Source organism: Wolffia australiana, chromosome 7, assembly GCF_029677425.1.
Source record: "Wolffia australiana isolate 7733 chromosome 7, ASM2967742v1".
NCBI classification, from domain to species: domain Eukaryota; kingdom Viridiplantae; phylum Streptophyta; class Magnoliopsida; order Alismatales; family Araceae; genus Wolffia; species Wolffia australiana.
In genome coordinates, this window is record NC_135841.1 from 11,988,682 (window position 1) to 12,010,787 (window position 22,106).

Genomic DNA, 22,106 nt, shown 5'->3' on the forward strand with positions numbered 1-22,106 from the left:
AAATTTATTGATTAAACTCAAAGGAACAAAGACATGATTTGACTTTAATATTTGAGTTAATCACACACTACCAATAGAGAATTGTCAGCATCCTAAAAGATATGGTCACACCCTCCCATAACATGCTGTCAACATGGATGAACCCAATGAGGATGTATAAACCGGTCAGGACACTGCCAAATGACGGCGAGATAACAAGTATGCTCCCATCACAGATGACATATTACCTCGTGAAAGCTCTTCCGCTCCTCAGGGTTCCCTTTCTGTTTGATGGTTACATGTTGATGGAACACATTTTTGAATAAAAAAAACCTTGTGGATTCAACCCTTGTTTATAATATACCAACTGACGATAATAGAGATGACCCATAAATTTTAAAATCAGCCTAAACAAAATCAGCTTTATCCCTTTACTGTTTCTTATATGTTGTATGTTGGATGTAAACAACTATACAAAAAATATTTTTATTTGAACCACCAAAGAAAATATTGTAATCTATAGATATCGACATATTGGGATTGCACCTTCTTTCCCTCATTTTGCATACATTAGGTAGTATTGTCCAAGGAATTAAGCCATCTCTGTAACTTTTTATTTAGGGATCTAGACAAACTTCTCAAATCTTAGAGAAACTTTTTTCTAACTCAGCTACATCAAAAAGGAAGATCATCGTGTTCCATCAAGATATAACTCTTGATGCTTTAGGTTCTGTGGGGGTACAGTGGCTAGTTTTACAGATTCTAGGTTTTGTTAATTACATTCTGGAAATTTATGAAAAAAAGTGTGGCCAAGGCATGCATCTCATGCTCATAATATGCTTTCACACTTCCCTGCTTCTTGAACCCATCTCATGCTCGTTCATCTCTTCACAAGCCAAATTCGATGAAGCCCTACACAACAATACTGTTAACAATATTTAGAGCTTGTGAAGTAACTTGGATACTAGTTTTGTTGGTAGATTTAAGTTCCTTGATTCGCTAATGGATAAAATATCTTCTATGGTGACATATTGTTAATCTACTCATGCAACACATTGTCTGGATAAGCTCCAATCGGCACTTGTAAAATTTTCACATTCTAATTTCTTTATTTTTATCATCTTATGCATTTTATCATCTTATGCATTTTATCATCTTATGCATTTTATCTTTTATTTTATACATACAAAATGCCATTCTTTCATCATCCTATGCATTAGATTTATGGATCATGGCATGTAGAGTAAAGAAAAATCTGATTCCAATCATGGAAAGAAATGGAATTCCACAAGGACCTGATCCTTTCAAAATATGAGGAAATCAGTTTTCTTGGATGTATGAAACCTCACAACTGTGGACTAGAAATAAGTTTCTTTGGTTTGGAGATTGATCAGGGGAGGGGTTTGTTTAATCTCTTAATAATTGTATTGACTATTCTTTGATTCAAATTGAAAGTTTGGCATGACCGCATTATAAACCATAGTAAGCGATTATTTAAAAATTCTTTCGGTTTATGGGTGCAGCGGAAGGAGAGGACAAAAACTTTCGGTTAATCCAAGACACAATCTTTCGTTATTTCTAGCGATAAAAGCGGTGCGACCGGAGAGGGCAGATTAGTGGGTAAAGCTTCCATTGATAGAACGAGAGCCGGTTATCAAAACCCAGTTGCCAAATCCAGAATTATCCTCGGAACAGTTGGAATCTCACAAGAAGCTTATTGGACGTCGCATGTTCGACCGGAGGAATTCTACCCAGATCAACACAGAGAAGGTTCTTGTCCTCTCCTTCCTACGCTGATTTTTTACCACTCATCTTGAACGTTTTCATCGGGATCTCGTATGGCCCGAATTTCGGAAAAATCCAATTTCTGATCTTTTCCCATCGATTATCTTCCAATCGTTTATACTTCTCAACCCGGGATGCCTCAGAAGTAATTAATTGACGGAAATCTCTTATGTTTTTCTTGTTCGTAAGCATTAGGAATCATATTTCATGGAATCCTATGTGAACGCGGGTTCAGGGCATCGATGAAGAGCTCTTGCTGGATCTCCGCCCTGTGATGGTCTTATCCTGTTCATGGAATGTGGAGCTTGGAGAAGGGCGACAATTATTTATTTTTTTCCGAGTGGAATTCTCTTCTCAGATTCTTTAGATATTTTCAGTACCCCTGTCTCAAATGAATGATTAAGATGATGGAAGATGAAGATTGTCTCTGTGGGGATCTGACACTTGCTTAGCTGCTTCAGATTTCGTACTCTCCGTTCTTCCGATTAAGACAATCAATCCTCCCTTTTCCGTGTGCAGGACTTAATCCATTGCCCTGAAACGCATTGAAAGACTAAAGTGTGTTAATTTCCGCACTGGGGCATTCCCTACTTTGTATCCCTTTATCTGCCTATTTAAGTCAGGTATATTGAAGTAAAACTGAGCGATTCCAGTGTTATTTTTTTTAGTTTCAAGGGAGGCCAGATACTCCTGTTGTCCTGCCTCCCTCTCACATCCTATTTCTGCGTTTTATAACACTCGCATATGCAGTGGAAACTGACACGAAAAATTCTGTAACCAGATGAAGCCTGCCTTCATCCTCCCTAAGAATATTTATGGCTTCTTGCGGGTCGGGTACTCTTATCTCTCTTGAGAACCTGACCTCTGAGATTTTCTTTCTCGGGGTTTAGGTTCTGTCCATGATTTCCTCTTCCATAAGAATATTAGCTGTTTCTGGTCGTCTTCCGTATTTTCTTAAAAAAAAGAGATATATCTAGGTCTTGTGCTCTTTTTGCCACGGAGAATCTGGCTTATCAGATTTTCTTCCGCTGGATTTAGGTCTATACATAGATTAAACGACCCCTGCTTACATGTATTTTTTCTTTCCTTTGAAATCAGATTTTAACTGGCCAATGACGATCCATTTCAGACATGATCACCTTCAGTTTACAATAGATTTTCAAGATATCACACACGGAGAAAGGGAGAGAGATATATACAGAATGGAGATCACTAAGAAGAAGAATGAAGATTGATTGGCAGAGTGGACTTTGCCAAGAAGAAGAGATTTGGACGGAGTGGAAATCGTGGGTAAGGCCACGACTAGATGGAGATTTGTCATGCATGGTTACAATACCACAAATTTCGTCCTGCCCTACAATTAGGAGGGCTACCTCTTTTAGAGGAGGGTATAATGAAATAGCAAAAATACCCTTACAGGTTTTGCTGTTTGTATCAAATCTCTGTTGGAAATCAGTTGCGTTTTCCACAAGTCTTTTGTGCCAGTCATTTTGCTGTTTTTCACACCATCTGTGAAGCACATCCCGAAGCTTATTCAGGGAGTTCATTTTTAAGAATTTGGCTCCTTTTGTTACTTTGCACACCCTATAAGTAGCTGATACCAACCCCACTGTATCTCAGAGGTTTTTTCATGGCTTGCTTCCCCTCCATGTTTTCCTTTATATAAGGCTGCCCTCCCTATAGGAGGGCAACCGGTAAAAATGAATTGTGTCTCATTTTCTGTTTCTTCCTTTTCCTATCTTATCTCCTTTCTCCTCTCCTCTCTCTCTCGCTCATTATCTCTACTTATTCAGTTGTAATTTAACCATTCTTTTCCTTGAATATTCAGGGAATGAGACAAAAAGAGATGTCTGATTTTTACTAACCATTCTTCCTTTGGGATGAGACAAAATGAGCATTCCTCCGTCAGATGCTCCATCCACCGTCTCCCATAGAGTTAGTTCAATGGACCTCTCTCATTGATAGAGATTGGTTCCTTCAAATTTTTACCGCTCTGCATCCTTAGCTTAGCATAGGGGACTTTCTTCATATCTTCCATGATGACAGGGAAGGGAGAGGCCATACAGACAGCAGAGGTTGTGAGATCTTTCCCAGTCATCCTTAAAAATTCAAAGGGCAGAAAACAAATGGTTATAAAATTCCGTCTTGCAGGTATTCTACTGTGAGAATTCTTCCTCATGGTGGTGGATATTCCATTCTGATTGAAAAAATCAATAGACATATCCTGGCTCTGATCCCCACCCTTAATGTGTATACTGTCGTCATTAACGAAGAGGATAGTTTTTCTTTGGATAAATGTTGCTCTTTCCTAAGGAGGACAGTCAAGAGGGTGTAGAGGCAACCATATAATGCTGCAAGGAAGAGGGAAGAGGACAAGACACAGTGGAATGGGGTCTATATGTCACAGGAGATCCTCCCTATAGAGGGGTCTGGTTTGTATGAGTGACACTTCCCGGAAGGCGCTCTCATTTTAGATCTGTAACCTTCACATTTTCTACTTGAACTGTTTTCTATCTTCCCTCAAAGCCCCGTGCCATATAGAGACCTAGATCAAGGATTCTATCACAATCTAGCCAACTTTCTTCCTCCAGCACTGCCAGCCACTTGCTAAGGTTTTTCCCATAAATGGAAAACTTCATTACTAGGACAGCTTGAATTAAAATACCTGTTACGATCATAAAGGGTCAGGCCCAATACACCTGAAGCGATAAATACATATCCGACCGCTTGTAAAACTAGTTGTATTCATTGAATATCAGTAAAATAACAAAGAAAGATAAGGAAATAAAGATGCTAAAGAGATGAAACATGGTACATCCGTAAGATCTTCACTAACAGTTTCTTCAATATCTGAGAGTATTCTTGCGATAAATTGTTTATTCTTCAAAATGTTCATGTCATAAAGAAAATTTCTTTTTTGAAAAGTTTGGGCGTATTTTCTTTGACTTTTCAGTTTCCAAAGCTAGAACGAGACGATAATGCATCCGCCTCTCACTCTTCACCGCCATCCAATGTGTGCAGATGTGAGTCTATCTGAACTAGGTGATGATTTCAATTAGTGTTTGATAAGTCCCGGATGCTATCCCAACTAGCATCCGAGCCTGACAGATGGGAATCAGGGTTGCATGTCCCCCTCAGTTATGCCTCCATCCAGTCGCACCCCATGTCCCATGATGATGGATGGGATGTGGGATGCATGTCCAAAAAGTTGAAGTTAGATGTCTCTCCCGTCTTCAATGTGGGGGTCCTGTAAAAAATAAAATACTATAATATCCCAACATTGACGGGATGTGTTTCCCATGTTGTGTCTCTCATCTTCAATCATGTGCCATAGAGAGGATGTGGGACGGAATGCGATCAGACCTACCACATCCTGCCCCTCTTCTGAGTGATTGCGAAGGGATGGGACAACACTCACAGTCCATCCCATCTACTCCCAAACTCTAATTTCCATTCGGCATCTAATGTTTCTCAATTTACCCTATGATGTTTCCTGCCTTATATTTATTACCTTCAGTGAAAACTATGATCATTAAGACGATTGTTTAGTAATTGCCTATGTTTACCCTATGTCGTTCCTGCCTTGTACGTATCCTAAATTTTGTTACCCGTGTCTACTTTCCATCAGCCAGACTTTAGGAAACCAAGATAAACTGTAGAAAGAAGGGTTCAAGGAAAAAATGTCGGGTTGTCTGCATGTAACTGTATGAAAAGACTACTTCCTCAAGTTCTTACATAATTTCTATGCATTTTATTGCTCTGTTGTTTCTCCTTTTCTCTAAAATAAGATGGAGGAAGACAATCTTCAACCCCAAAAAATAGTATCTCATCTTTTTATTTTTCCACCCAAAACTACTGTTGCTCTGACTTACCCTTGAATTTTTGCTGCAGATTATTGAAGAGTTCCAAAAGTGTCATGCAGATCATCCTATCCGCAAGTTTTTTGGAGAATGTACAGAACTGAAGATAAAACTAGACCGTTGTTTCCGACAAGAGGTCTGTTTTTGATTTCTTTCTCTATCATGATCAATTTCCCTTTGGTGTTGATCTTCTCAGCTAGTCCTTACATTCATCTACTTCAGAAAGCAGTCAAAAGAAAGGCAAACTTCGAGGAGAGCAAGAAGTTAAAGGAGAGGCTTCAAGCTTACAGGAAAGAAATGGCCAAAGAGACCCAGCATAAGGATCCACAATCTGCATGACGAGAGATTCAAAGCTTTGATTTTTAATACAACATATGTTTCTGAAGTGGTTTATATGAGAATAAATATACAAGCCAATTCTATTTTCTGGGCCAAAAAAAATGGAAGAAAGAGGATTCCAGCTTTTCTGTAGTTGTGCCATTTGTTTGGTTAAAGTGGGTTTTATCCACTTATTGGTCGTTGAGTCTACAAGTTGGGGACAGGTTGTAGATATTACAGTTACAATGGGAACACACCCTCCGCTCTGAATTCCCACATACCCAACCAAAGTATTATGTGAGTACAAAAACAGACAGAAATTCCTTTTCAGTCTAAGCCACCCAAACATAATACATCAGCACAGAAAACTGTTAGCATTCAGTTTAGGGTGACAATACTAGCTCCAGGATAAATATGTATAAGTTTTCAGAAGTTGTCAGCTTTCAGCTGATCATTAAGGAGAAGGATCAGCAGGTGAGACTTCTCATTCTTCCTATTGTCTTCTCCACCTGTTGTAACCCTAGCTGCCAAGAGAGGGACTCAACATAAAAATGACTTATCTTTCATTAACAAGAGTTATCGAGTACTTATACTGGGTTACATTGGTTGGGTCATCGAGGAACCCATATGGTGGATCTGACGTAACACAATCTCATTAGGGAAGTTACATGATAAATGGAAATACAAGGTTAGTAAGACAAATCATTTAAAGAAAAATATGAGATGCTACTGATATTTTTCTACAACAATATGAAGGCTTACGATGATAATTTGTTTAATTTATGTCAATCTCAAATATTTATTAGTTATATCAATCTTTAATAATTTCAACGATCATTTGGTTAAATTATGTCAATCATAAATATTCATTATTCACATCAATCTTAAAATTGCAACGATCATTTGGTTAAATTATATCAATCTTAAATACTAAATAATATTAAAGAACAAATATTTATTTGTCAATGAGATCCAACAAATGAATAAAAACACACTATTTTGTGCTGGTTTGGGTACTCTCTACATCCAATTTCAAAGAAGTTTCCTTCATCTCTTGGGTATTTCATTGCCAAATCCCTCTTCAAATTCATACAGATAGCATCCAATTCTGGAAGTTTGCCTGGGATCCAACCTCAGTGTCACGCATGTCTGGTTTTAGCCTCATAGGTAATGCACCAATTGTTCAAGGTTTTACCAAGGAGAGTTAATAAAGTCCAAGGATAAGCTCTCCTTAAAGAATCATACTTGGGTCTATCACAGATACATGTCCAATGATTTGCGTCATCATGGTTACATTATCATCGTATATGTAATGGCCTTACATCAATTGAAATATTATGCTGCCAATTATTCTCTTTTACGTGTTGTACGGTGCATTTGTGCCTTTAATATTTAATTTATTCTCATTTATTAATCTTATATAATCTTCTCAGTGACACACAGCGTAATTTTACTAGAAAAATCATAAACTCCATACTGATAATGAAAACAAATAATCATACCTTTATGATCACTATCTTATTCTTTACTGAATAATAATCATTGTCATTGAAATAATCAAATTGATGTATTATAATCACCTTTCTTTTAATTTTTTACCCTCGAATAATTCTTATAATATCCAAGAATCTAAGGTAAAAAATGATTAAATTTGATAAATTTAATCATGCATCTATGCCTCAAATTTGTTTACCCAATTAATCTAAATATTCCCCAAACCTTTATGATAGATCCCTCCTTTTTCACTTTCTCAGCTCAAGCTGTCTTTTTGCAATAAATAAAAGTTAAAGTCACTTCAGATATTGTATTTTTTAGATTACTTCACCTGGAAATCAGAATAAATGAATCATGAGGAAAATGCAAGAGATAAATCATGAATAATATTAAGTCTTACACTTGTATGCATTTGAGCTTCTAATAACCAAAATGAGTGGGTAAAAATGTACTTCAATAAAGTAAATTAAATCTTAAAATAAGTTATTAATAATTAGTAATAATATCTTCAAAATAATAGGTTTTAAAATCATCATTCAAGTATTAAAATAATAGTTTCAAATTATTAATCTGAGTGGTGATAATTATAATTTATGACTCAATAAATTATTGGATAGGGCAGCTGAGTTGGAGCAAGATATTCCACAATTTCTACGCAATCTGGACACACCATATGATACACATGATTGTCAGGGTAGAAGTTCCGATCTACTAGGGTTCCTGGAACCTGACCGATTTTACAGAATGGGAGTCTGATATGAATTCATAATTCTAGTAGTACCACATGGATGATGACTTGTGCATCTCCTATGTCGAGACGAGGCTCGGAAAACAGTCAAAGAAATTCTTGAAGAATGTGCTGGCCGCGCTGAGAAGACGGGGGATCACTTTGCCACTTGGGCTACTATACTTACAAAGCTCCAGGAGAAGTATGTTCCGAGGCAATGCACTACCCACCTCTTAATGAAGTGGCGTGACTTGAAGGTAGGGAGTCGAGTTGGCTGGTTAGCAACTCCATCGAGGAGTTTGTGGAGTGCAGCATACGATGCAGATTTGTGTACAATCCACAGGTTAACATTTTCATCTTCACACGAGGACTAACCCCAATGCTTTGTGCCTAGGTACGAAAGCAGAATCCTGCTAGAATAGATGAAGCTAATTCCACAGATTCGCTTCCTCTCCAAGGATGCTCATTTGAAAATGTATCTTATGCTTGCCAGTGATTCAACCCTCACAAAATATCATTTTATTCAGAAATAAATGGTAGGCCATTTACAGGCTTCCTTTCACTCAAAGACTTAAACACCTTGAAATTCAAATGACCAAACCTCCTATGACATAACCATGTATCCTTCATCTTTTGTGAAATCATTGCATGATGAAGAAAATATTCTATTTTAATTGGAAACATCCTCTTACTAATGTTTTTAATATACATGACTGGCTTATCCTTTCTGTGTTTCTTGAAAATACAATTATTACGCTCAAAATGAAAGTTTATACCTTTCTCCATTAGTTGTCCCAAACTCAATAACTTATGATGAACATTTGGAATAAAATATACATTTTCTAGTATCTTTTTTCCTCCTAAAGTCTAAGCTTCAATTGTACCTTTTCGTTTAATCTGCACCTTCTTCCCATCATCCACTTTAACTTTTCATGTCGGTGTCTCATCAAATTCAACAAACATTTCTCTGTTGAAGACCATACAATTGCTGCAAGCTGAATCAAGAAACCATAAAATTTTAAATTAGAGCAAGATGTAATTTTAGACAAAAATGCATCATGTTCTTCTCTTCCAAATAATTGGCTTGATTATTTTTTTTGAATAGCAATACGCTTCAATATGCGCATATCTCCTGAAATAATTTAACTAAAATCATCTGCTTCCCTCTGGATTTCATTACCCTCTCTTCTATTCCACTTCCTCTTCCTCGACCTCTTCATTCGATTAGGCCTCTGCCTTAAAGCTTTTTCTTTGTCCTCCAAATCCTCTTGCTTGATTGAAATAATACCCTTTCTTGTCGTCTTGCTTCCCTCCTCTTGTTGATCTTTGTCTATGCTTTCCTCTATAGAACTGACTTAAGTGTGACACCATAGCGTGATCTTTTCTATCAGACAAATCAATATTTGCCTTAAAGTTTTTTTTCAAATGATTTCTCCTTTGACCTATCCATTTTGACTAATAAAAAAAATCATTTGACCATCATGAGTGTGTGTATCAAAATCTTTTGATTCTTTAATTGTGGTAACAACATGATCAAACTTTGTAGGCAAGGTTCTATTGATCTTCTCTAGTATTTTCCTATCTAAAAACTCTTCTCCATTTCTGCTCATTCGACTCACAGTCAAGAAAAAACTGGTAAAATAATGTTAGACGGATTCTTCAACCTTCATAGACTAATAGACAGATTTGACTCATCGACGGATTCAAACTCTTCTTTCAATGTTTGAAATTTTACCATTGCCACTTTCCTCCAAATACACCAAGCATCATGTGCTATAGTTGCCTCTGAAATATTTTTATATGACTTTTCAGTAAAGGAATCTTGAATACTAAACCATGCATTTGCAGATTTTTTGCTCAGATATCTCAATTCATTTTTATTTGTTTCATCAGGCACAAAACCATCTTCAACAATTTCCTAATAATCTTGACTTCTGAATAAAGACTTCATCTTAGCACTCCACATAAAATAGTTTTCTTCATTAAAATGAGTTCCAGTATTAATAATATAACATCCCCATGGTGCTTTCCCCGTCATTTTTTTAAAAAAGTAAAACTCAACAGGTTGGCTTACTATGGTAAATCAACAGGTTGAAATTTCTTGATCTTCCTTACGTTCAACAAAACTTCCTGGCCATTGTTTATTTTTCTTGCACTGTATGGAAACTTGAATCCTTCTTTCAGACTCCTCATGCTCTAAAATTTTATTTCAAAAACTTTGGCTCCACTTCTCTACTCGTTACAGGAGCTTTCTTTGCCTCAGTAATCAACTTTCTCTAGTATCTTCCTTTTCTTTTCCTCTTTCTCCTGGCGGAAACTCTGATCTGATTTTTTCTTCTTCTGAAACTCTCAATGAAAAGCAGCTTTCATAGCATTTTTTTGGGCTTGGGAGCTCCTCTCATGATATCACCTGTACATGCATCGCACGATACTTATAAAAAATAAAAAACATTATTTTCAAACTAGGTATATTTACATAGGGACTTTGTATCTGAACTGACATAGTAGACTTAAGTTGGTGGACCTATTACCACCATAAGTCAACATCACTAACACCCTTTTCTTCATGTTGTCTTCAGCAGTTGTGATTTCCTATGAAATTATATATCCAAGCATTGAAATATCTCGTATGATTCAAATATTGGTCTATTATTTGTTGAAGAAATCATTGTTCCTATTGTGATTTGCTTCAACTTGGGATAAAACTTCCTCTTATTAATTTTTATACGTTATCTAAATATAGAAATGCATGAACATTGCTAGTCATCTTTCTTTTCTGTGGGTTCCCTTGGCAACCTATCTAATATCCACCCTTGACTCTTGACTATGGTCCAATATATGCATTAGTATTCATCGAGAACCATGATATCTTCCCATAACTTTGGTCCACAATATTTGCGTGGATAAAGCTGCGTCATAGGAGAAATACATTTGCGGCATGTAGGGTTCATTCTCCGGTGGACATAGCATCATCTCTTCACAACTCACTACATGATGAGTCTTTAGAGATGCTGCCTGAAATGTGTTATACTATACCATGCTATCAGGTTAGGTTTTTCTGAGGGCAGTTAAATACTTGGCTGCCCACATGCAATCTAAGGACATTGTTCCCTACCACGAATGCCACATGCCAGCTGTTGTCCCTCTCATCCACATTGGAGCAGACTAGATAAGAGACTCAGAATATATGTTGGTTGTTTAAAAAATTAGCATAAAAACCTATCATAAGATAGGAGTAAAAGTGTCACTTTAGTTGGAGAGTATTGTCTCATCATTGTGGTAGTTGGCCGACTCCAAGAGCCCTGAAGCAGCAAGACCCGAGCTCCAGCTCCATGATTATTGTTCTTCTCTCTCGGTCACTTGTTTCTGTTTTCTGGTCTCATATCTGAGGAATAGTTAATCCTATATTGTTCTCCCTCTTTCTGCATAATCCATCTATCTATCTCTCTATCTATCTATCTATCTATCTATCTATCTATCTATCTATCTATCTATCTATCTATCTATCTATCTATCTATCTATCTATCTATCTATCTATCTATCTATCTATCTATCTATCTATCTATCTATCTATCTATCTATCTATCTCTCTATCTATCTATCTATCTGTCTGTCTATCAATCTATCTATCTATCAATCTATCTATCTATCTGTCTGTCTATCAATCAATCTATCCTTTTTTTTTTTTGAAACAAATTTCCATTGATATGAACTTGATAGTACATTGATTTGCATAGCCTAGTTGGCCGGAATATCATTGATGTGAGCATTCTTTTATGTATGAATATCGACTGGAGCATGTTTCTCTCTTTGCCCCTCCTTTTTCGATGCCTTGCAGATTTTTCCCCCTTTTTTCAAACCTGTCATCACTTCAATGCTTTGGCCAGTTGTGTGTCATCCACTATTTGTCACATTATCTTTCTTCCTCAGCTTCTTGAGATTCTTTTCGGTTGAAAGCCGTTTCTGCCCCCAACTTTTCTTTTTGGATGCTTCTTCATTTTGATTTTTGTTCTTCGTCCCTTTCTTTGTCGTGTCTTGATTGTGGCAGTCAGGATTGTTCATAAGATCTTGAGACCTGCTTTCTTGCCTCGCCTTCTGCCTGTCCAATCTTTGTCTTGTTGGATGACAGGTTCACTGGAGCATGTTGGCAAAACTTCTTCAGCAGGCGATTCTTATTGTGTTTCCTTTTATGAAAGTTCCTGCATTTGATGAAGAAAGTTTTTTAGCTCATTCAATATATGCAAGGAAAAAAAAGAATTCATTAAATCACAATATGAGAAGGATGCTGACAGATGTATTGTGTAATTGAAATTATGATAGGTTATGAGGAGTAGAGTTATGAGAAAATATTCAAGCATTATATCCAGTTTAGTTCTAATATGAAAATATAAAGGTTGACGTCCCCCAACTATACCTGTGATTTCCATACTCCTTCAGTATCGAACCAAGATACAACTGAAGACTAGACATAACCACTATGGAAAAAAACTGGGACTCGCAATTCATATGACACAACATGGATTGTACCTGTTTACTACCGAGAGTATACTCCTGTTCCCCCAAAGCCAGTTCCAGAGACAATTGAATTTGATGAGGGTTAGCGTCAACCATTTTTAAGGGGAAAAAGGATATACTATTGAGAACTGAGCTTGAACAAATTTAGATTTTGATTTTGATTTATATGGCTTGAAGGTGTTGCCCTTTGTGCTTGAAAATTGATCCGCAAAATTTTGATGTAAGAGATCTTTTTTCCTATTGTGTTTATATTTCAAGTTATGCTGTGTTGCTCCTTGGGCTTTTGATTCATCTTTGGCAATGTCCTTTTGCTAGCTCGTTTAGCTTCGTCGTCTGTTATCCAATGACTTTTCCTTTACCCCCAAATCCGGCGTATTGGTTCCCCTGATCGCCTTCAACTGCACTGATCAAAGACTCCATGGAAACAAGCTTACACTATAACCAGTAGACGATACAAAAACGGTGTATCAGATTTGAATAACAAGGCAGATTATTCTATAGTACTTATGAGAAGGCCCAATTGATCTCGATTCATCTCGTTGGGATATTTGATCAACAACATTAGTAGGGAGACGTTGCATATGTGGATTTTCAAAACTTACTCATGAATATAAAAAGATTGCATATAGATAAAAAGACCTTGTCATGAAACGTGTGCACCTTGGTATGCTAAGTTATTGTGAGCCACCAATGGTTGACATGTATCAATGCGTATAGGTTTGTGCCACCATTCTCCTTTAGCTATGTCGGGCCAACGGAAGACATTTTGTACGCTTGATGTAGTGGATCCCCATCTATTCCAGACGATAGTTGAATCTTGCTAAAAGAGATAAGTCTGCTAACCTGCAAAAAAAAACAATTTTTCATCTAGACAAATAGCACGATTAGATAAGGCATCAACAATTGATTTTCCTGTTGGCATCTAAAGTTTTTTTTTTTTTGTTTTTTAAAGGAATTTTAGTGGTATGAATGTGAAAGTAAAATGTTATAAAAACATGCCCTCTTGACCTGTACACGAGGGATATGAGCACCTTGTTGTTAAATTGTGCACTTTGTGCTTCCATTAATCTGAAACTTTGCCTTCTCCCTCTCCTTGTTCTATATAACCTCTTCATGTGGCCCTCACTGCCCTTAATTGAATTACAATCCTTGTCATTTTTTCCCTTCTTATCGGTAACGGCATATCTCTTATTTTGCCTTTGCGTCCTTACCCATCTCGCTCTCTTTGTATTGGAATCACCTTAGGAGCTGGGTTTCACCTCTTTGTCCCTCTTGGGTGCCAGTTCTTATTCTGTCATATGTGATGAATTCTATTCACTTGTATGTCAAATTTCTTTTACCAGTAGCAACATTTACTTCGTACAACAAAAGCATCTTGACATGATAACTTTGGTCTTCATCCCTTCATTCAGCTCTACTCTATGTCCTTTCAAGGTGTGATATCCCTTTTATCCTGCATCATAAATCTAACGAGTGTTGCTATTAAATATAGCTGCTATAATTTCAGAACTTCCTCTAAACCAAATATGGTGTGTCATTGTGTGGAATGGTTTTTATTTTTTTTATGTATGGCATTCCTAATTTGTCCGTGAGATAAATCCGCCTACATCGATTTGGTAGAGAATGCAAAGAAGAGAAAATAATCTTATCTCTGATATGTAATCCATGATTGGCTAGTCCATCAGCTAATGCATTTCCCTCCCTGAATATATGCTCCATTCGCTTAATTAGGGGAAAAAAACCTAGCATCTTATTCCATCTGCGCTGAAGATTTCCCACATTACACCTTTTGCTAGCAATTATTTTCTATAAGCTTTGTGAGTCAGTTTCAACAATTACTGGATGTATATTCATTTGGTGGCACAATTTCAGACCATCAAGCAGAGCTCTGAATTCCTCTTCCATATTTGTTCCTATTTGGTAGTTTTTAGGGAAACCACCTATTAAATTTCCACCGTAGTCACGGATTACTCCCCCTCCCGCAGATCTACCAGGGTTGCCTCGTGATGCCCCATCAATATTAAGTTTGAAAGAACCCTGTGGAGGAGGGCACCACTTCACTATTATTATCTGTCTATGATAGGCTAATTCTCCAATATTTACTCCCCAGTTACATAGTGCTTCTTGATCTTGTTGACACAAAATTCTTTTAGGCCTGGCAATAAGATCCATTTGGTGTATGGCTTTCCTAAACCTTCGCGTGAAATGCAGTGGTGAAGTGAGGATATTCGACCACTTTTTCTCATTTCGTTGTTTCCATATTTCCCAAAGTAGGAACATAAATGAACCTCTCATCAAAATCTGTGCCTTCCTTTCCCTTGTTCTTTTTTTGCAGAAAAAAGGTAACCAACCTCCAAATGTTTTAGTTGACTTGTCTGGCAAACTCCACATTAATAGAAACCAACTCCAAATCTTGTGAGCTAGTTCACTATTGTAGAATAGGTGTAATCTGTTCTCTTCATTTGGATGATTTGAGCAGCATATACATTTGGATGCCTGATGAATCCCAATATGTTGAAAATTAGTATCCAAAGGAAGCTTATTATGTAGCAGCTTCCAACAGAAGATGCTAACTTTGGGAGGAATGGTTTGATCCCAAATACCTTTGAAAAAAAATGATTCTTTTTGCTTTTCGCGAACAAACTGCCATGCTGTCTTAACAGTGAAGCCACCACTCGGGTGTAGAGTCCAGCTTGGTACATCTTCCGTATCAGTAATTTTGATTTTTTGACCTCTTATGGCCTCTATAATATCAATAGAGCAACCCATATGCCTCATTCTCTCTTCCCACTCCTCTATGAGAAAATCTGTCACCCGCGTCATCTGGTTTTCTATGTAAATTCCTTCTTTGTGGGCCAAACATCCAACACCCGTCCAATTCGTGTACCAAGCATTAATGTGGCCTCTTCCAACCCTCCACAAGATTACTGGTGTCATCTTTTGCCATGCTTGAACAATTCTCCTAACTCTAAGTGGAAGATTGCACCGTATCCTTAGTTGGTCCATCATACAAAATTTATGTGTAAGTAATCTGCTCCATTGTGACTCTTTGGTGATATAATTCCAAGCCATTTTCATTCGCATCACACTCATTATATCTTCTAATTTCCGAATTCCCAATCCTTTCTCACTTTTAGGCATGCATATTGTTTGCCATCTAACCCAATGATGTTTCTGTTCACCATTACTTCCTGACAAAAAAAAACTGACATGATTTTGGACATAATGTTTACAATTTTTTTTGGAATGTCATAAACTGATAAAGTATGAATAGGAATACTATTAAGCACATGGTTAATAAGTATGAGTTTCCCTCATGTAGAGAGAAACTTACCTTTCCATCCATCAAGCTTGTTTCTGACTTTGTTGATGAGGGTCTCAAAGTATTTTATTTTAGCTTGTCCTTTATAGATAGGACAACCCAGGTATTGAAAAGGCAATTCTCCTGGTGTAAAACATGTAATGGTCTCAAGTTGCATCATTTTTCTTTGGCTAGTCTTGGCTCCCATATATATGGCACTTTTAGTCTTATTAATCTTCTGGCCTGATAAACATTCAAATTCTTTTAACAATTTCATCATGTTCCTCATAGAATTTGTCCCACCATTGAGAAAAATAATCGTATCGTCGGCAAAAAGACTATGTGTTATCAACGGGCATCCTCTTTTCACATGATAGTTTTTAATGCTTCCATTAGATACCCACTTTCTTATATTCCTACTAAGCACTTCTTGCCCCAGTATGAATAAACTTGCTGATATCGTATCACCTTGTCTCAACCCTCATGTTGCTTGGAAAAAAGGTGTGTAATTGCCATCTACTATTAAAGAGAAATGATTATTCATGATACATGCCTTGATCAGTTGAATCCATTGGGTGCTGAATCCAAATTATTCTAGAACTTGTAATAAAAAAGGCCATTCTACTCGATCATATGCCTTTGCCATATCTAGCTTGATTATAGCATTTTGACCTCTAATATTGTGATCCAAGGATTGTGCCATTTCTTGCGCTAGCGCAATGGTATCATGTATAGAGCTACCTTTTACAAAACCATATTGCTCATCGGATATTAACTTTGGTAACAATTGACTTAATCTGTTAGAGATAATTTTGGTTATGATTTTATAAATCGTGTTACATAGACTGATAGGTCTCATATCTGAGAATTCCATTGGCATCTGAGTTTTTGGTATTAGGGATATGAAAGTACTTTTCCATGCTTTTGGCATTGTACTTTGCTGAAAGAATTCTTGAATTGCCGCTAGCACATCTATTTTGACAATATCCCAACATGTGGTGAAGAAACGAGGTGTGAAACCATCAGGACCAGGAGCACTATCTTGCTTCATAGTTTTGAGTACATTCTCTATTTCAGCTATTTCTGGTACTTTGCATAAAAAAACATTATCTTCAACAGAAATCACGGGAGTGATAACCTGCATCAATTCTTGACTGGTGTGAACCGATTGTGAAGTGAGCATAGATTTAAAATATGACATAGCCTCTTCTTTTAGCACAAGTCCTTATTCTTCTATGCACGTACGAATGTGGGTAAAATAATCTTGTTGAGATCTCCGATTTATTATGGCATGAAAAAAAATTGTATTACGATCTCCCTCTACTGTCCATTGTAGATTTGCTTTCTGTCTAAAGAAAGTTTCCTGTTGCGCAAGCCTATTTTTAAGATCTTCTTTAAGCTGCTGCAATGTGTTCCACTTGGTTTCTTCCTCCTGACTTTGTATTTCAGCTTCCAAATTTTCTATTTGATGATACAAATTCTGAATTGCCAAGTGTACATTGCCAAAAATATTTTTATTCCACTCTTTGAGATCTCCTTTCAATAACTTGAGATTTGTACTGAGTTTATGCATGGCTGATATTCCCACATACGATTGTTTGATTCTGGACCAACTCTTTGCCACAAAATGGAGGAATTCTTTATGTTGGATCCACATTGCTTGAAACTGAAAGGGAGGTTTCCTTATTGATTTATGTGAATTTTGAAAAGTACAAATAATTGGTTTATGATCTGAAGGCTCACTGGGAAGATATGCAATGCTTAACCCTGCCAGAGCCAGGCCTTTATAATTCACAAGTATCCTGTCGAGTCTTTCATACACTCTGTCCACCTCCATTCTGCCATTACACCAAGATAAGTTGTTTCCTTCATGAACCGGCTCTAATAATCCCAAGTGCATAATAGTATCATTAAATTCATTCATAAATCGAAAAGAAGGTGGATGTCTTCCACTTTTTTCTGAAAATTTCCTGATAATATTGAAATCCCCACCAATAATCCAAGGATGATTTAAATCACCAAAATTCTTCATTAAATGCTCCCATAATTCCTGTCTTTTTTCTCCAACATACGATGCATAGATAAAGGTATAATATATTAACAAAGTTCCCACTTGTGCTATGACAGTGACACTTTGGGAGTTTTCATGGACTATACGAAGGTCAATAGAAGAGTCCCAAAATAACCAGATATTCCCGCTTTCTTGTGCCCAGTATTTTTTCATACCTATGTCGCGCATATAGTTCCCAATTTTCGCATTGTTAATTTTCGGTTCCATTATTCCTATCAGCTGAATTTTGTGTTTTCCCAATACCATACTTCTAAGTTTGTATGTAACCCCTAGTGAACCCATTCCTCTGCAATTCCAAAATAAAGTGTTAATCATCTATTTTGATTTGAATTCCATTTTTTGTGCTGTCCCATCTAATGATCTCGTGTCCATCAATCAATTTCTTTTCTGCTTTGCATTTTTTTTTGCTACCCTAGATAAAACAGTCTGCCAACTGAATGCTGAATCGGTGCTATCATTTTCTTCATCTGTTGTAAAGTCATACATTTGTCCCAACTCTTTTAGAGTAGCTGGATATTCACTTGCTCGCTCGTCAGAAATTGGGAGAGGAGAGTTGTTTGCAACACTTACTGTACTTAAGGGTTCCTTCCTAGTTAACAGCACAGCTTCATTCGATACATTGTGTGTAACTTGATCTGGGCATGAGTGAATATCAAATGCATCATTTTGAGATTTCATTTGTGTGTTCCGGTCTGTCTTTATGACCCATTTGAGTTTGCTTCCTAAAGTGGAAACATTGTTTGTTCCTGAATTGACCGATCTGACGATATCACATGTGTTTCTGGTAGGTTTCAAGGGAACATATGTATATTTCTTTCGACAATAATCTTCCATGTGCCCTATTTTGTGGCAATGTTGACAGAAATATGGTGAGCTTTCTACTATTACCCTTTGCTTAATGATCTGTGATGAACCATTGCCAATAAAAATGAATTCAGGAATAGGTTGAGATAAGTCCACTTCAATACATGCTCTAGCATACCCAGGTCGAGAGAATTGTCTAACTCCATTATCCATTGTGATGAATTGCTCTAGCATACCCAGGTCAAATAGATTTAAAAGGAGAGGGGTTAAGAAATTTTGGTCTTAAACCTGGTAGCCCAATCCAAATTGGAGCAAATGTGTGCTCTGAGTCAATGGAATAATCTGGCGTCCATCTAAAAGTCCTCATCCAATACTCTTCAAAGTGCCACATACTCCTACTCCAAGCATAGTGGAAATCATCCTTATCTTTAAATCTTAGTAGAATATGTCTCTCGTCCCAAGCAGTGACGGTGAATTCCTCTCTGAATGCCTTTAGCTTCAGCAGATCATGTCTAATCTTCCTTACATCTGGTCTTCCATAGGTAAATTTACCGATAATTGTGTTCTCAAAAGGTTGCGCCATCTGTTGTATTTCCTCATCTGAAAATGTTATCATTTTAAATCCATTCAGCAAAGTATATCCCCTATGTGGGATCCCCGAGGAGAATTTGGGAATATGCCATTCTTCTGGTTTTGACTTGTCCATGACATTTATCTTTGTCTTTTCATCATCCTGAGTCGGGTCCTTCAAAAATAGCTCTTTAAATAAAGGTTTGTTCCTCTGACTAATCACTCCTTGATTCTTGTTATGTTCTGTTACCTGAGTTGAAATTCCCACCTCACTCTTCATCAATGCCTTTGTTATTTCTGACTGGTGGACCATCTTCCTTCTATTTTTGTGGGTGTTACGTGTACAGTGCTTTTGTCTCCTAAATGCTGTGATAAATCTGTTGAATTTGAAGGGTAATATTTGAGACACCGGAATCTTACTAACCCTTCCATTCTCCCTATGTGTTGGAGCTCTCTTCTTACCCAAATTATGTGGGTATGGGATTTGTTTTGTAAAAGTGGGTACTAGCACTGTTGGTACTTCTATGGTCTGAATTTTATGTGTATGATCTTCATTGTTTTGCTTTGATACTGCACTGTTACATTGAAGCTCCTAAATCATCTTCTTCTTTCATCAAGAGACCTGGCCTCTAGTGCTCTATCAGTTTATGCCAAAGTGATCTAAAAAAACATATATTCTTGTGCACACCTGTGTATAATTCTCTTTCCATGAAACACCATAACACAGCCGTCCATTCAATATCAAAACATCTATTGTCGTGCAAGAGCTTTAAGGCTATTCTTATTTCCTCAGTACCCTCATATGACATTAATAAACACATATTTTTAATCCAGTCAGCAGCCAATGTTGAAAGCCATTGGTATTGCTCTATTGAAAGGTCTGGCTCTGGTTTACGTACTTTCACTTCTTTTTTTTCTTGTTTCCAATCTATACCCATTGTTCTAGCTAAGTCAGGCCTACTAAGCGATATTCAATAGCCATTCACCCATGAACATCTCTTTTTTGGTTCGTAATGCCCAAATAACTGTGGAATGCCATCGTGATCATGATCACTCGGACCTTCATCCTGAAAAATCATCTCCATTGCCACATTAGTCGGCCACTTCAGGGTTTTTATGGTACTGGTCCATTGTAGGAAAACTCCACCCTGATAGTTGAGGGAATGCCTTAGCATATTTGTACGCTCGTTGCATAGATCTAGTTGTTCCTTTGTCGTTCGCCTCCTGTAGGAATTGGGTGATTTTGACACCTTATCAGTTGGTTCACCAACTGATAAATCTTTCCCCAAACATTTATCCTTCTGATATTCTCCAAGCATTACTATTTCTTGCACTTCAATTTGTTCCCCCGATGAACTCTTCCCCTCCATCCTTACTGTTCCCTCTATACTTTGTGGAGTTCCAATAATAGTATCCTCGTTTAAAGTTGTTTGACCATTGCATAGCAAACCTATGTTAGAATCCTCTGTTCCTATTAGTGGTGCTTCTGTCCTATGTTCTATCTTTTGTGAAACATTCGATATAATTATGCATGAGTTGCATAGAGAGGAAGAAAGAGAACTTACCTGAGATTCTGTCGATGCAGTAATATCCTTCTCCTCACTCAGCATTGGTGCCAGAACTTCTGTAGCTTCCTTTGCCTTTAGCGTTGGTACATCATCAGTGTTTCCTTCTTTGACATCTTTTAAGCCATCCTTTTTCTTTTTCCTCCCCATTTCCTCTGCTTCCTGCGAACTCCAAGCTTTGCTGCTCCAACACCACCTGCTTCCCTTCCTCTCGCCCTCTCGGTCTCCTTACCTCCCCCTCTCAACCCCTTTCCTTGCTCTTTCCCTGCCCCCCCCCCCCCCTCACTTTCTCACCCGACCTTCCGTGACCTTTCCAACCTCCCCAATGATACCTCCCCGACCTCCCCCACCTTCCCGACCTTCCCCCAATACCCCCCACCTATCAATCTATCTATCTATCTATCTATCTATCTATCTATCTATCTATCTATCTATCTATCTATCTATCTATCTATCTATCTATCTATCTATCTATCTATCTATCTATCTATCTATCTATCAATCAATCAATCTATCTATCTATCTATCTATCAATCTATCTATCTATCTATCTATCAATCTATCTATCTATCTATCTATCTATCTATCTATCTATCTATCTATCTATCTGTATGTCTGTCTATTTGCCTATCTGTCTGCCTGTCTGTCTGTCTGTCTATTTGTCTGTCTGTTTGTCACTCTCTGTTTGTCTTTCTATCTCTCTGTCTGCCTGTCTATTTGTCTGTCTATTTGTTTGGTTGTCTGTCACTCTCTCTGTCTGTCTTTCTATCTGTTTGTATGTCTGTTTAATCTGTCCGTTTGTCTGTCTGTTTGTCCGTCTGTTTGTCTGTCTATCTGTCTGTCTGTCTGCCTGTCCTCCTGTCTGTCTGTCTGCGTGTCTGTCTTTCTGTCTGTCTGTCTGTCTGCCTGCCTGCCTGTCTGTCTGTCCTTCTGTCTGTGTGTCTATCTGTCTCTCTCTCTTTCTGTATGTCTGTCTGTTTGTATGTCTGCCTATTTGTGTGTCTGCCCATTTCTGTGTGGGTTTGTCTATCTCTTTGTCTATCTATCTGCCTGTCTGTCTGTCCTTCTGTCTGTGTGTCTATCTATCGCTCTCTCTTTCTGTATGTCTGTCTGTTT

The 22,106-nt window shown here is 37.4% G+C and overlaps 1 protein-coding gene across 5 annotated transcripts; it reads left to right on the forward strand.

Moving 5' to 3' along the window:
- The first annotated feature begins 1,542 nt into the window (after nt 1–1,542).
- Nucleotides 1,543–6,091, forward strand: LOC144705876 (Cytochrome c oxidase biogenesis protein Cmc1-like protein). 5 transcript variants are annotated; one of them, XM_078578726.1, is made up of 6 exons: nt 1,552–1,749; nt 1,954–2,193; nt 2,284–2,387; nt 4,718–4,787; nt 5,656–5,760; nt 5,847–6,091. In XM_078578726.1, exons 4-6 carry the CDS (start codon nt 4,743–4,745, stop codon nt 5,961–5,963), a joined length of 267 nt encoding a protein of 88 aa, XP_078434852.1. In that variant the 5' UTR covers nt 1,552–1,749; nt 1,954–2,193; nt 2,284–2,387; nt 4,718–4,742; the 3' UTR covers nt 5,964–6,091. The 5 variants fall into 5 exon arrangements, with proteins under 5 accessions (XP_078434854.1, XP_078434852.1, XP_078434851.1 ...); XM_078578725.1 differs by lacking the exon at nt 1,954–2,193; XM_078578724.1 differs by lacking the exons at nt 1,954–2,193; nt 2,284–2,387 and having other exon boundaries at nt 1,556–1,749.
- Nucleotides 6,092–22,106: the final 16,015 nt, after the last annotated feature.

Coding starts and splice junctions, on each gene's coding strand:
- LOC144705876 (XM_078578726.1), top strand. CDS start 4,743: ATGCATCCGCCTCTCACTCTTCACCGCCATCCAATGTGTGCAGAT. Junction 4,788..5,655: donor GCCATCCAATGTGTGCAGAT/GTGAGTCTATCT, acceptor TTTTTGCTGCAG/ATTATTGAAGAGTTCCAAAA. Junction 5,761..5,846: donor ACCGTTGTTTCCGACAAGAG/GTCTGTTTTTGA, acceptor CATCTACTTCAG/AAAGCAGTCAAAAGAAAGGC.